Source organism: Daldinia childiae (genome assembly GCF_008694065.1).
Source record: "Daldinia childiae strain JS-1345 chromosome Unknown Scaffold9, whole genome shotgun sequence".
In the NCBI taxonomy this organism is placed as follows: Eukaryota; Fungi; Ascomycota; class Sordariomycetes; order Xylariales; family Hypoxylaceae; genus Daldinia; species Daldinia childiae.
The window spans coordinates 1,999,638-2,015,251 of NW_022984650.1; the positions used below are offsets into that span (position 1 = coordinate 1,999,638).

General features: G+C 46.7%; 5 protein-coding genes across 5 annotated transcripts; 2 read left to right on the forward strand and 3 right to left on the reverse strand.

The window, feature by feature from the left end:
- Nucleotides 1-23: 23 nt before the first annotated feature.
- Nucleotides 24-884, reverse strand: GL218_07741 (uncharacterized protein; the record flags this gene model as incomplete). The annotated part of the gene is made up of 2 exons (XM_033584514.1): nucleotides 24-165; nucleotides 256-884. 2 exons carry the CDS (start codon nucleotides 882-884, stop codon nucleotides 24-26), a joined length of 771 nt encoding a protein of 256 aa, XP_033432461.1.
- A 1,896-nt stretch (nucleotides 885-2,780) lies between these two features.
- Nucleotides 2,781-3,639, forward strand: GL218_07742 (uncharacterized protein; the record flags this gene model as incomplete). Its single annotated transcript, XM_033584515.1, has 3 exons — nucleotides 2,781-2,919; nucleotides 3,013-3,341; nucleotides 3,397-3,639. The coding sequence occupies 3 exons, from the start codon at nucleotides 2,781-2,783 to the stop codon at nucleotides 3,637-3,639; spliced, it is 711 nt and encodes a 236-aa protein (XP_033432458.1).
- A 1,104-nt stretch (nucleotides 3,640-4,743) lies between these two features.
- Nucleotides 4,744-7,206, reverse strand: GL218_07743 (Ubiquitin homeostasis protein lub1; the record flags this gene model as incomplete). The annotated part of the gene is made up of 3 exons (XM_033584516.1): nucleotides 4,744-5,543; nucleotides 5,610-7,086; nucleotides 7,159-7,206. 3 exons carry the CDS (start codon nucleotides 7,204-7,206, stop codon nucleotides 4,744-4,746), a joined length of 2,325 nt encoding a protein of 774 aa, XP_033432459.1.
- Nucleotides 7,207-8,495: 1,289 nt separating this feature from the next.
- On the forward strand, nucleotides 8,496-9,785 carry GL218_07744 (Serine-threonine kinase receptor-associated protein; the record flags this gene model as incomplete). The annotated part of the gene is made up of 4 exons (XM_033584517.1): nucleotides 8,496-8,625; nucleotides 8,687-8,822; nucleotides 8,900-9,558; nucleotides 9,613-9,785. The coding sequence occupies 4 exons, from the start codon at nucleotides 8,496-8,498 to the stop codon at nucleotides 9,783-9,785; spliced, it is 1,098 nt and encodes a 365-aa protein (XP_033432462.1).
- Nucleotides 9,786-14,299: 4,514 nt separating this feature from the next.
- On the reverse strand, nucleotides 14,300-15,348 carry GL218_07745 (uncharacterized protein; the record flags this gene model as incomplete). Its single annotated transcript, XM_033584518.1, has 3 exons — nucleotides 14,300-14,546; nucleotides 14,599-15,062; nucleotides 15,118-15,348. 3 exons carry the CDS (start codon nucleotides 15,346-15,348, stop codon nucleotides 14,300-14,302), a joined length of 942 nt encoding a protein of 313 aa, XP_033432463.1.
- Nucleotides 15,349-15,614: the final 266 nt, after the last annotated feature.

Consider the following 15,614-nt stretch of genomic DNA (forward strand, 5'->3'; position numbering starts at 1 on the left):
AAATGCGAGTTCTGGGGTGCAGCTCATATCTCATCACATCGCCTCCAGTGAATTGTGGTACTCGAGAAGGTAGTATATCCCGTATCTTCAGGAAACTTAACCTTATCGCATCTTTTATTCAGCTTATCCAGCTCAACCCAGTCCAAAGGGTCAGAGCCGTAGCATCTATCGGTTGTCAGCCGGGATACCGTCAACAAGATTAACAGATAAAAAGCATGCCATTCAAACCCGGGAAACAGGGTTACTTGTACTTACTCTTCCCAAACCTCTTGCGGTGTCCCTATGAACATGGCAGGGAGACACTTGTCGATGATTTGTGCATAAACGTCCCTATATAAGTGAACACCAAACGCCAGCGTTGTTGGGCTGACTAGTTCGAACGCTAGAGGCGAATCAACCACTTCGTGGCCCAAAGCGCGAATAAAAGCCTTATCCGACGTATTGAAAACGGGCTCCTGGAAGATACATCGGATCGTACGCGAACTATTACGCTGAAGCTGCTCAACGACGAAAAGAAAAGCGGCCAGTTGTATATGTGCCTTTCGCTTCATCTCCCAAGAGCTATCTTCGGGATCGAACGATCCTGTGCCAAAGCAGATAGCGTCGGAAATATTAGAAAGGGATATGTGCGATTCGAAGATATCTTGCAACTTATGATAGCATATCGAATTCTCCCATTGTTGCTTAATACGCTTGTGCTCCTCCATGATAGTAGGAACGGATAAGGACGACGACCGCACCGAGGCAGCGATACCTCCCGCGATACACAAAGGGGCGACGGAGTGAGGTGCTTTAGGTCGGCGCCGTCCCTTGTGATGAACCCGGGTCCATTGCTCTTCAGGCTCGGCTGCTTCCTCGTGACCATTTATCACTGTTGAGGCCATGGAGCAATCAATATGAGTGACATCTGCATAAATAGAATGGCCATGTAGAAATTCGCGGTAAGAATTCTAATAAACGATCTTATTGGGGGTTTGCCGTAAGTTATGATCGAAGTATGTAAATACCTGTCTACAATTATAATTTTGATAGAATAGCTAGGAATGACTTTTGATTTTTTTTTTCTAATATGTTGGAAATAGCACTTAAGATAGTGGTTTATCAATAAGGTCCACACAAGGGAAACAAATTGTTAGTAACAAAATTCCATGTTTCCGGCACGGGAGCCTGTCAACTGTTAAAGCCACAGTACCTACCTGTTAGCCACACCTAAGATTTACACTCTTCGTTTAACTTATAGGTATTAGCCGCCTTCATGCATGAGATGAGATGAGACGCGAAAGAAGAATCAATGGCGCAAACTCATTCAATAACTCAAACAACCTAAGAACATGCGTTTGAGCTTGTACGGTAGGTAGCGTCATATTATAGGGTTACCACGTTCTTACGATCATAGAAAACACCCGAATGACACTTGGGAACTTGATTTGGAATTCGGAATTTATATCGGTCGTTAATAATAATCCATAATAATTTCCTGGAGGGGCGCCAAGATTATGTCTCTTAAGGTTACTTGTTAATAATTATTCCGTCTGGGTACTGAAGATTCTCTCCGTCATCGTCGTCATCGTCATCATCCTTGCGAAGTATCGCAAGGCTATCCAAGCTGCATCAAAGTGGAAAGGACGTCAAATTGGTATTGCCCGGTCTTATATAAATATATATCTACCTCCTAAGGTATACTTATTTTGGTGGGGGCAGTACAAATTTGTTAGCTGAAATGGCAAAGTGATTTCTTCTTACTTGCTAGAAAAGATTCGTGGTGGGTGGGAATGATACCGGTCGCTCATATTCGGCCAAAAATAGCCCCATAGTCAACCCAGCCTTGCAAGGAGAGATGGTAGGATGGGTCTACCAAGGTACCTACGTTAAGATCGAAAGAGATTGGGGCTTCCCGAGGGGGGGCTTTTTCGTCGGCGCTTAATGATGGCTATCATCATTGGTTGTTTGCCCTGGGGAGCTGTGCCTAACCCCTGTCTTAAGTGGTGCCGGCGCTGTTTATTGTCACCAACCATATCCTCTTCGGGGGTTATGTTCAACTATATCAGTAAGGGCTGCTGTGATCCCGGAGCTCCCCTGCCGTCGATCAATATTATTGGTTACTTTTGAACAAATCACCTTCGTCTATACATTGACCAAGCGACTCGCCCAAGTATTATTATCGATACCCTATTGGCTATGCCCGATCGGTTGACAAGGGACAGGCTTCGGCTGCACGTCGTGCACATTATTCTGTCCTTCTAACTGGACCGTTTGTCCCAAAATGCCGCCCGTTTCTTTTGACCCTTGATCTCTTGGGGCGGGGAGCCCATCGATGGTATTGGTTAGGCAATGCAGGTGCTTCGAGCAGACACGGATGGCGTTGTAATTATTGCGCCCACCCGTCAGTAATAATGAGCACCTTCTGCCCTACCATCTTTTCCCGATCCTTTTTCTCATCGCTTCCATCACCGGCGCCGATATTCTAGCACTTTAAACGGACATACGCATACTGCAGAGTAATATCTGGGGTTATTGCTAGAATCACGACCATAACAACTATTTGACTAGAGCTGGACGTAGAGGTGTCCTTTCGATTGCATATACCAGCAGACAGGGATAACATTCACGTTCGACAATCTTCGCAATCGGCTCTGCGGGAAAGTTTGGGAACCGCATTCTAAATTGCCGGTTGATTGCTGTGCGACGGGATTGCCTTATACGCCGGTTCATTAGACCGTTTCTGTTGAAGGGTCCGAAAGACGAGGGAAAAAAAAAACAACAACACTGCCTAACGCATAATGCTGTCCTCAATACTACTAGCTGTGGTCGTCTCGACCATAGTAACGGCTCATACAGTCATTACTTATCCCGGATGGCGGGGAGACAATCTCATCGAGAACTCTACATTTCCTTATGGCATGCAATGGACCTATCCATGTGAGTGAACCTATCTAGCTTGCTTTAGTTCTCTTTATATGTGCTGTTATCAATTCCGGTATGGATCAATTCGATCTAATGCGTTTAACACAGGTGGTGGTATGCCCTTAACGACGAATAGGTCGTATTGGCCAACTACGGGTGGCGCCGTCGCGTTTCAACCAGGCTGGTTTCAAGGTCATCAGACGGCATTTCTCTACATCAATCTCGGATTCGGCACGGACGGACCTGACCACGGGCCAAAAAATATGTCGTTCCCTATGATCGCTCCTTTCCAACTCCTCGGTCCCTCGAAAGGTCCGTATCCCGGGACGGTTTGTCTGCCCCAGGTGCCCCTCCCCGCGAACATGAGCTTCAACGCCGGGGACAACGCGACTATACAAGTTGTCGAGATAGCGCAGCACGGAGCTGCTTTGTTTTCGGTAGGTTACGATTTCACTGACGGTTATGATTTAAAGACTAATCGTATTGTACTAGTGTTCCGATATTACATTTGCTGAACCCGGAGACGAGAGGATCGCTAAAGTTAACGGGTCTAACTGTTTTAACAGTACAGATCTAGGATTCGCTGAGATATACACCGTTACAACGCAAGAGATGGGTTCGGCGGCGAACGTGAGTACTAGCAGCGCCTCTGGTCTTTGGAACCACAGTCCTGCAACGTGGAGCTGGCTCGGCTACTTCCCGATATTCATATGTGCTCTAGGGTTTTTACTGTAGGATTTAAGGAGCGCGGAAATTTACGACAACGACGGAAAACGAATGAGGCAGGTGAATCACTTTTTAGGCTGTAACACCTTGTATCTGTATATACCGTGTGGCATCTGGGACTGGCGTACAAGGTGGGCGGTTGAGCGTTTTTGGGTACTGGTGAGCGATTTTTCATGCTGACCGGGCTCTATAATTTTCGGGAGACAGGATTAAAATATCTATCCCACTATACCATTTATCATCTCAAGATGCAGATTTTATAGATCTTTACATTGTCTCGAGGATCAATTGATACCCCTTTAATTAAATTGGATCCTTACAAGGACCCTGCCCCTATTCTTCAAGTGCATTTGCTTCAGTAGGTAGAATTAAGATATATAAAGGAGAAGGGAATAGATGATTAATACATCCTATATACCTTATCCGTCGTAAGGCCGCATGTCATAGGGTATAGTTCAAACTTGGCGGTTAAGAACGTGTTTTAGCTTACACCGGTAACGAGACGCGTCAGAGCAGCCGATTAGACAGAAACTAGGAGAAAGTCCTGAAACTACAATGTATCGACCCTAGGGTAAGTCATTTGATACCGGTATTTTCTAAAGGGTTATATTGGATTCAATGCTACCCAGAAACAGTAAAGGGGTCAGGTGTAGTCGATACCATGTGTACCAATGATCGTATTATTGTGAAGATTTATCAAGTTGAGGTTGATCGAGATGTATTAAAGTATAACTTAGGAGTTATATAATATACCCAGGTAGTCTTATAAAACACACCTCATATACGTGGTGAAAACTCATGCAGTTGAACGAACTATCATAATACCACGACTTAGACGAGATTCCGAGGCCGTCTATATTACTGTGGCTAACTCTTTTTAAAATTTCACATCGCATGAGTCTGTCTATTCGAGTAATTCTGATGGCGCCGAATGCAGTAAAACCATACCAATTCTTTAAGGGAGTATTACTGCGAGATGCTCAACACCGGCTCCTGATGATGTAGAAGAAGGATTGGCATCAATGTCAACAACCAGTTTAAAAGACTTGGCGAGGATGGTTATTCGGAAGGCGGACGTTCTGCTTGATTTAATGTTATTACCTTCGACTGTGGCTATCTTAGTAGTGATAGACACTCATCGGCTAGCTCTTTCACACGCGGTTCGGAGATACGTTCTTTACTCGACGCTATGGACGACGACAAGCTTTTAGCCTCAGGAGCAGTCTTACCAATCACGGTAATAAGGGTACCCGCAGCCACCAACGCTCGGAATATAACTTCTCCTTCGGTTTGCGTTTGAAGAATCCGAGCAAGCGCGGTTAGCAGGCGGACCTGAACGTTGGCTGAGACGCTTCCCGGCTCTCTCGATGCAAGAACGGCGAGATTCACAATGGTCGTCGTCAAGGCGATTAATAGGTTACGGTTGTACGGACCGATCGGAGGTTGGCCACCGATACCTAATACCCGGTCGACGAACGATGCGATCTGGAGGCTTTCCGAATGTTGTGCGAGCAATCTTCGACCTTCGGTAGATCTGAAAAGATTGGCAATTGTTCGGGCCGCCATCATAGCGCAGTTTTCGTTAGGTTGTGCACCAGGCGGGATGCCCTCGAGCGCGGCGGAGATGGCTATCTGTACCGGACTGCCGAGGTTGGCCGATCTGAACTTGGCTACAGCGGGCGACGTCGCGGTGCATCTGAAAAGGTCGAGAGGAGCTAGCCTATCCGAGTAGTCCCATTCCGTACACATCATGACGACTAAGCTGATAGAGGCATTCTCCACTACCGGTTGGTTCGCTTCTAGTCTCTGCCTCAACCCAAGTAATACTTCTTGCGCTGGTGGGTTTAGGGAAAGGTCTTTGCGTCCCGCGGCTTCAAGAGAAGAGCTAACACTGAGAATCTTCTTAATTATGGCTAAACGATTATATGGTTAGAATTAAGTCCCCTGGAAAATGTTGCAAGTTTTATTAGGTTACTTACGTTCGTATTTTGCAGCCGTGATATCGAGATACTCGCGCTGCGGTAGAGATCGGGCCTTAGAAGAGCTAGGGTCATCACCCGGCCGATGCCGCGACTCCGTGCCTGAACCCTCAGAGTCTTGTCCAATTGTAGCCCCTTGCGTGTTTGTGATGATGAACTGCGCGACCTGATCTAAGAAGTTTTGCGAAAGCTCATTGTCGTCAATAAATTTCTGGGCTCGGGTGTAGGGATTCTCGGATAGATTATATGGTAGTTTCAGGGAAGGCTGACCCTCTTCGATAGCGACGTCGAAGACGTAGTCATAAGACTGGCCGTTATACTCAACCTTGCGCCCACTGCTGCCTACTGCGTCGACCACGGTGCCGACGTTGACCCACTGTTGTTGGCTCATCGACCATTGGTGAGCCGTCACGGAACCGTTTTCCTCTCTTATCATCTGCACCTGTCCCTCCTTGGTACCCGATTTGGTCTTTAGAAATTCGGGGCCTGGAAGCTTCTCCTTGTTTATCCCACCGACTTGCTGCTGTGGTATCGACGAACTCTTGACGGATTCATCAAAGTGCGCTAGAGTGTCAGGGCTGGCTAGGCGCTCTGGATCACGGGAAAACACACGGATGACACCGTCGCTGGCACCTGTCACGATGTCTCCATCTACCGAACACACAGACACAGTCCACACCGAGATGGCAGGATGAGTAATGGTCTGGACACACTCGGTACCTCTCCATACGCGGACCGTTCGATCTTCTCCCGAACTGACCAGCTCGCCAGAGGGTAATGTGTCGAGGGCATATATGAAACTTTCATGGCCATGGAGCTCTCCAACCTTTTGGCCACTCAGCTTCCATAGGCGGATGACCCCATCGTTGCTGGCACTAGCAAAATCGGCACCGCTCGGATGGCCACTGGGAACCCGACATAGAGCTCGGATGACGTCAGAGGTGTAGATAGTGGATCGAGGCTCGACCTGGCCGGTAACAACAGTCCTGAGGTCGTAGATGCGAATATTCTTGTCAGCAGAAGCCGTTACGACGGTAGTATCGTCCAAGGGAAGGACATCCCACACCGCCTCCTCGTGTCCAGCCAGGATAGCTTCCGTCTCCCACTTATTTACACTCCATATTCTAGCAGTCTTATCCCAACTACCCGACACGATATACCGACCACCGGGAACAACGGCCAAAGCACAAACGTTTCGAGCGTGGCCGACAAGGAGACGTTCAGCGTTATCCGAGGCCGCCGAGGTGGCCCTTCTGACATCAATGATAGTATCGGTTCCGGCAGATACGATTAAGCCGTCGGGGTGGTCGGACGAAGGGGGTAAGTAGGTTAGGCTATTGTAGAACTCGGATCCTTTGGTAGCTACGGAGGGTTCGAACGCAGGAGGCGACGTACTGGTGCGTTTCCACGCACGAACGGTACAGTCCCTAGCAGCGGAGAGAATAAGTTCGGGAGAGGGGAAGCAGACATGTCGAACCTAGAGAATAGTACTCAATGATTAGAAGACCACACCCGGGGTTTGAAAATAATAATTGGAGGTAACGCATACATCAGCATCATGACCGACAAGCTGCGCGGACAGCTTGAAGTCGGCCATAGCGTGACCGGGCTGTTACCGTCTATATTTCGAGTTCAGTTGTGTATGCTGATATTCAGGGTGTAGGTAAGGAGGCTAATTTGGAAGATCGGCAGCGGCAACGTCAGCTTGGGAGTCAGACACAAATGACAAAGTTGGGGAGAAATGGTGAAGTTGGAGAGATTATCTAATGCGATAGGGCGATTTCTATGAGCTACCTAAGCCTTGTCGCAGTGCAGTTTACAAGCTGAAGCTGCTCATGAGGTAAGTGGGGTAATTGATATCTCTGCCCCACCTTATGCAGCATAGGTACCTATGTACATGCATCTAGCGAGAATAACTTCAAAAAAGCTGGTGCACCTTACTAGCATATACAAAGGTAATACATTTAAAAAGTTATTCAACACCCAAACCAATCCTGTAGAAAATTGAATCTTTTTTTTTAAAGAATGAAACTGAACTCTTGAATAAAAAATTTTTTTTTTTTACCATTTAGTTGGTTTTAAATTTGTTAAAATATAGCTGTTAAAAGTTAAAAGTTAATGTGTTTTTAGTATTGGTAAGATGCGCCACCTTTTTTGACGCCATTCCCGCTGCTAGCTCATGATTCATGTACCCTCGTACCTCTGTCGAACCCCCAGGCCAGGGCTGCCAGGGCTGTCAGGGCGGCCTTGACGCATCAAATGAGGCTCGTCAATTGAATTTCTACCTATCCCAAATCTCCAACAGCCTTGACGACTGATTTTTTTTTTCCTTCTCTCAAACCTTTGCGCTAAACGATTCTTTCTCCCCTGTCGCTCATTATCGATTGGGATCTTACACTTCAATTGTCTTGTTCTTTGGACTCTCATTTTCCTTCTCTTCTGTTTACTTTGGAGACAGTTGGAGGGCTCAAAGGCATCTAAAACCCGACTTGCGCCGATCCAAATACCACATGCTCCTGTCCTTTTATTAATGAATACGATTCTATTTCCGTCACCCTTTTGCGATATCAATCTTACGACCCGTCACGACTAGTCACGAGCATCTTCTTCTCTATCCTTTATCTTTCTCAATCTATTTTGCAGCAATTATAACCCATTTCCGATAGGGATTTTCACACCTTTTACGCTGAGCCTGTTCTTACTCCTTGAACGACGCTCCGATTCTTATTCGAAGCACACGCCAGACGCGAGTTCGGATCTTCCCTACGGGATAACTTGTTCCGACATCCTGATCTAATCTTTACCAGAGGACATTACCTCCGTCTTGGCTTCTCAACTCTAAAGATTCCTTTCAACGAATCTATCTTGTATCGCTCTGTTCTAGCAATGGCCACCCCGGAGGCGCCGAGACAATATGTCCCTCTGACCTGCCATGGTCATTCCCGTCCTGTTCCACACATCAGTTTCTCGCCTCTAGAGAAGGATGATGTTTACTATTTGATCTCGGCTTGTAAAGGTGCGTGCTCGGGTTACTCGCTCCGTACAACTTGTGCCAATCCATCCCTAACGCGTTACAGATGGTAACCCAATGCTTCGTGACGGCCAGACTGGTGACTGGATTGGTACATTCATCGGCCACAAAGGTGCAGTTTGGCAAGCGAGACTTAGTCCTGATGCCGCAACTGCCGCAACTGCTTCCGCAGACTTCACTGCGTAAGTTCTGCTGTTCTAATTTCGACGTGACGTGACGCCCACAAGTCTCCTATGCTTTTGCTAATCTCCCCGGACAGCAAAATCTGGGATACGCATACGGGAGAACTCCTGTATACTCTTCAACATGACCACATCGTACGAGCTGTTGCCTACCCACCCGATAATTCCGACCTCGTTGCCACCGGCGGGATGGAGAAGAAGCTGCGTATTTTCGACTTGACAGAGATGAAGCCCAAGTCTGCGCCCGATGCCTCTACGAACGGAAACAATCCCGAGCCCGCTATCGTACCGTCCACCATCCAAGCCTCCTCGGCTTTCGAGATAGGGTCTGGTATCCACACCGCCTCTATCAAATTCATAGTTTGGACTAGAGATCCGAATATCCTGATCACTGCTTCTGACAACACACTCCGTTGGTTTGACTTGCCTACCAGGAGCGTGGTGAAGCAGGAAGTCTTGGACGGAGAAATTGGTTCCTGCGAGTTTTGTGCCCTGGCTCCAGAATTTACGTCCAAGACGGACATCGGCGAGGGGTTGCCAGTCCTCGCGGTAGCTGCTGGGAAATCTATTTATTTCTGGGGCGGCTTCCGCGCCATGGATGAGCTGAAGCGCACCAAGATGAATTACAAGGTAGCCAGCGTCGCCCTAGACCCTAAGGGAAGGAAGATCGTCGTAGGCGAAGATATTCCGGCAACGTGGGCAAGAGTCTACAGATGGGACGACGACACAGAGATAGGTTCGTACTAATCTCGGTTCTAACCCTCCACGTATTGCTAACGGCTTCGAACAGACATCCACAAGGGCCATCACGGACCTGTTTGGTCGGTGGCCTTTTCTCCGGACGGCAAGCTCTACGCTACCGGCTCGGAAGACGGGACGATCAAGATGTGGAAGAACTGTGAAGGGTTTTACGGGCTCTGGCGCGGAGGTGCAGGCGGGGGACCGGAGAGGAACGCCGAGTAGGGTGGTGCGTTTCGTGGAAGACCTTCAACCGCCTCAAGCCGAGATAGCCCAGATGTTTCGACGAACTCTAACAAGGAGTCGCTATAGGAAGCAACGCCTACTCCTATCTCGACTAAAACGAGCACTCGAACAGCTTTAGCACAGCGTCTTCTGAATCTTGCCGTCTCGTGAGCAGAATTCGAGGGAGGAGCATATTAGACCATTTTGGGTCACAAGTAGACAAGTAACTTGAGATGATGTTTGCTGGTCATCTTATAGTCATTAGGTAGACGTGCGAAAATACCATTATTGGGACAGGGTATTGCCGTACTATCTTGTTTGGAACTGGGGAGCAGATATGGCAGTAAGCCCAGAGTAGACTACAAAGATATGATCATAATGCAATATTGCCTTCGTTGTCAGTTTTTGCAGCTGGTGAACTACATGGTAACTGGTCTCGGTCGAACATTAGCGTAGTAGATACTACAAGACACGAAAACAAGAAGGGACTCGGAACAGAAAGGCTTTTTTTCTCTTGTAATAAAGACAGCTAAAATTGATCGACCGAGAGCGATATCCCAGGGGTCTGTATCTCGTTGGTAGCTATGTTGAATGCCCAGGTACCTACTACCATGACAAGGTGGCTGCAAGACGTAAAATCCGACTGTTGCTGATGGCTTTGCTACTAGATTATTTATGATGTGTACCTACACGCAGATCGGCACTGTAAGAATCATATATTTTCTTGTAATATTCAAATCTCTTGCTAGGTCCAGGATGCGTGATTTGATCACCTTTTCAATACGTTACGAACAACTTTTGGTTAGCTATGGCAGTGCCCGCCAATCCTAATATCGTGCATGATCGTGTTCGTACAGCAGCACTCAGCGAGTTCTACCGCGAGTGTGAGGTGGCTAAGGCAGGTGACTTGAAAGTAATCATCCGCCTCTAGAAGGCTCGAGGCAACAGCATAGATTTTCAAATGGCTGGATTGGACTATCAAAATATGGTATTGAAGAACATTGAAGTTCCATCCATAGTGGTGCCATCGAAAAGGCTTCAACGTCGAATATAAGATCTTGCGGTTTATAGAGTAAGCTAGTGAATAATCCTCTTCTTATACTAACCTAGCCTCCCCTATCTCTCATGTCATGCCTATCTTTGATATAGGTGATGTATTCGGCGCCCTTCTCTCTTGTCCCAACCTATGCCTCCGAGCTCGATCCTACCTCAAGCCTCTCGGTAAGCATTTTTATTCGTAATAAATCATCTTCTTCTATTTGTAAGTTCGCATGACTACAGGAGAAAAGGGCACAAGCTATACTAGCTTATAAGGGCGTCTTAACGTGTTCTATCACCCACAAAGTGACAGCTATAGCAACTCCAGCAGCAACGTCAATCTGGACGATTAGAATAGGGGCATAGCTTCTCCTGATCTCTTCGAAGATACATTATTACAGGCTACCGAAGGAATTGCTAGTTATCACTTCTCAATTATAACTAAATCAATAACTGATATATTTTAATATAGGGTCAACTTTACTTAGTTCTAATGTTGCTTGATTCAGTTACTATCCTACCTATGAACATGATCTAGGTCCTGATTCGGCTGGCATCAAGTCTATCGATATTCAGATGTCAAATTTCTATAATATCCGCTCTACCATTGATACAACTTGGATTAACTATGATAATTGAACTGTGATTATGAGCACATTGCGATAAGTCTTGCATGAGGCCGTGGGGTCTATAATCATTGTGGAATAACTATGACTGGGCACTGCGGAAAAGGATGATAACCCGTCCGCTCATGTGTGACTATAATCTATATGCCTACTAGACAGACGCTAGCTTCCAAGAGTTCTATTGTGGCAGTTGTAGAATAAACCGAGATCTTCTAACTAGTTTAACCACAGATATGTCATTGTTAGTACCACAACTTTAGAAATGCCTTAAACCCGATTGACAAGATCTAGACATAGGATCCGAGGGGTCTCGGGGCGAGATCCTATTAGAAACAAGATTCTTATCCTAAGAGCTGCGGTATATGCTAGGCCCTACACGTGTTAAACCGTTGGACAAAGCGGATGGCAAGGCAGTATTCATGTTCTGGGATGTTCTTCACGGCAGGCGCCGTACTTACTACCAACTTAGAAGAACTAAGGGTTTGGGTGTAGGGAAAGGGACAAGGTAATTGGCTAAAGCTAGCCAGTTCCTGTAAAATGTGGTTGTTGGACGTGACAAAGTGAAACTGTATGCAGGGGGGGTTCCAGGTGTCTGAAGCGGGGTGGTATCACGTTTTGATGGTGTTTTAGAGCAGTAATTATATGGCAATCTAGGTCCTTGCCAAGTATCCTTCCCAACAATGATCCAATAGAGAGCATGGCTGATCGATCCTGGGCCTCGTGAATCAAAGAGTTGGCGGCCGGGGTAGAGACCGGAGGGGATTGTGACCGAACCGGATATTCAGCCGCATAATATTAAGGCGAGCTGGAAACTGAAGGCTCGAGAGCTAGAGAGGGGTTATCTGGTAAAGATGCCCCGGATCAAATAAAAAGCATCATCGCCGGTTTGCGACTCAGTTATGTTATTTGCGTAGTGCCGCTGGCGGGCGCGAGGAGCTAGCCTTCGACATAAGAGGCGTACTTCCTTTCCGTCTCCTCTCGCATCTCGCTTATGGCGCTGGCAAAAGCGACTCCCGCGCGGCGGGCAGCATTCGGCAATCGCCTCTCCGAGCTTACTACCATATTCAATCCACCTTGCCCGGTAACATGGCTGATAACCACTACGAAAGTCCCATCACAATATCCACCATTCCCTACGTCCGGACCTATCTCCTGCGACCCACCGTCCTGGGAGGATAATATCGCCCAGAAAGGATTCGCGTATTATTCGCCTGCTATCTGCCCAAGTGGATTTATCGTAGGTTGCACTGCAAGCAGTGGTCGATCGGGAGAAGGCTTTCCTGCTATCACAGCCGGAGAAACGGCTATGTACTGTGTTCCAAGGTAAGTCTGAATGACGTTGGGAATACGAAGTAGCTTGACTAATTTAGGTGTGGGATTTCTAGCGGCTTTACCTGCACCTCGGATACCACAGATTTTCGCGGGGGCGTTTGGGGCTTCACGCGTACAACATTAGCGAACGGTGTTCTAGCTACCGTAGGACCAGCTCTCCAGATCCGCTGGCGGGAAGAAGACCTAATCAACCTCGCTACGGATCCTTTGACTCCTGGTTTGGTTACAACTTCAACTAGCATCTTCACACCGACGCCTACTAGCTTAGCTTTGCCCGAAGCCACTACATCTACTTCTAAGACGCTACCAGCTCAAGTATCATCGACCGCCCTGCAAATAACGTCACTTACTCCAACAACGGAGATCGAAATCAGCCAATCATTAATAACTTTTGAACCAACTCCAACCACAACTGAGAAGGAAGAATCGGCAAGTCTATCATCCTCTCCGCTTACAAGCAGGCCAATTACAACATCGTCTACCCAGCTTAGCGGCACGCCCTCCGCGGATAACGGAGGCACTACGGATCGGAGCGGGGCCGACGGAAATTCCTCTAGCAGCGCTACCTCGAGCGCCAATACGGCAGCTATGGCATTATCTGGAATTTTAATCGGCATTATACTAGGGTACTTCGCAACAGTAATTATTCGTCGATACCGGCGGTACCGGGCGGGTAAAATAGAGAAATTCCTTCCTTTTGATGTTAGTACTTTAGCAAGTCGGATTTTTGCGAACCGGAAGAACGGATTGCCTTCGCATCAGACTACAGCGATACGACCGATTCGATATCCAGGTGCCGAGTTAGGTACAGATGGACCGATGCCGGAGCTAGGCTCTGGAAGCCCTCTGGGTACGAAAGACAACCCAGCAGAATTGGGAGTCGACAGTGCGAGAAATAGCTGGGTGTCGCGCGTATCACGAATATTAACTGTAAAACTTAAAAAGGAGGTGTGGTCAGTTTAATAGCTCACCTCAATCTCGTAAGAAGCAACTTTCAATAGCCTATTAGTTTCTATATATATATATAAGTTGTTTACGGGGCAATCTAAGGTCCATATACTCATCATGTAGTATATATTATCATAAAATTAGGTAGATTCTTACTTCGGACATAACAACTGTCCAACATAAATGTCTCTCCGACATATAAAATGTGATGGAATAAAATCTGTTACCAAATAACCTTTTAGTGGTGTAGCGGTATGTTGACAATAACTACTATAGCAATATCATTACCACTTGTTCAGGGCAATGATTGAAAATATTTAAGCACCGTAGAGAGAACTTATAAGAAAGAAACATCACGATGTCGATTGATGGATGTAAACAAGGGTGTTTTAAGTAACTTGAAAATTTTTTTTTTTGATTAATAGCTTGCTTAATTTTGAGGGTTAGTTGATAACCCCATCATTATCTTCAACGAGACAACTTATACTTTATACACATGTTTCAAACGTATAGGTAGTTGACGAAAGTGACCTAGAGAACCTCGCCATTAACCACGCTTGGTGCATCCTCTCACAAACCAATCTCTGACAACATATAGCGATCGCTCAGAATATGGAATGCTACGTAGCCCAAGATGTGGTTGTTTAAAGCCTGCTCATACGGCTCTCGTCCCTTAACTACAATTCGCATACGCCGGACGGTATTTTGCGTCTGCTCAATTACCTCTGACAGAACCGTTCGGGTATCACTGCCTTCGTAGTAAGCTCTGTAATTGATGTAGTTGTCCTTTTCTTTTGCTTTCTCTTCTTTATAGAATCTATCACGTCACTATTAGTAGGATCTCCATCGGAAAGTATTTCTATACTCACGACAATACATCATTAGCCAGACAGAAATAAGCAGATAAGTCCGGGATCGCTTCTAGGAAACATGAAATATCAGGATATACGGCCTTAGGGAATGTAAAATACGCATACGCATCTGCAAGACCGGACTTGCTACGCATGTACCAGGCCAAGCTCTGACCGCCTTTAGTTCGTACCAGGCGGCGGAGTTCCGAACGCGCCTCTAAGACGCACGCGTTGTGAAAGTCAAGGGATGCGGCGACGATAAAATTGGCCACCATAGGGTCCCAATAATCAAAGGCCAACCGAATTATCTCTGCCCAAGTCTCAAGAAGAATTGTCGGCTGAGGCTTTCCGCTAGCGAAGCGTTCGTGAAAGGGCTCGAAATCTTCCAAAGACTGACATGCTACATCGTCAACGACAATGGCAAGCCAGGTATAAATACCGACATATACTTGGACGTCTAGAGGATGGTTGGGAAGGCAAGCCTGTGATACTATTAGCTGAGCTATGGTAGAATAAGAAGATACTTAGTGCTAATACAATAGCATAATTCCCCCCTACTTTTAAGCACTTGAAAGCGTGTGACCCCTCAGGATGTGGAATACCAGTCTTAACTGCACGTCGGCGTAGAGCTGACCAATATGTTTCGTTGCTGATCACTGGTGCCGTCGTGTACCCGATGTTTGATATGAAAGACGAGATTAACGGACGAAGGTATAGCTCGGCTCCCAGCGTATCTGTAGTATGTTGTCCCCGTTTGCTCTGTGACATGGCTAATCTATAAAGTCACGTAGGCCTTAGAAATTATAAGAATTACCCGATGCTAACGGAGTAGTGGCGACTCGTTGCCTATTGCAACGGGTAATTATGAGGGAATGGCTTGAGGATATATAGATTCTGCAACGTCAAGTTTGAATGTAGTTCGTGGGAAATATAACCTCATTGATACGTAAGAAACCAATAATATATCTGATACCGAAGTGGTCATATCAGTAGCTGGATTCCTCAACTGTCTATGGGTTGGATGAAATGCTTAG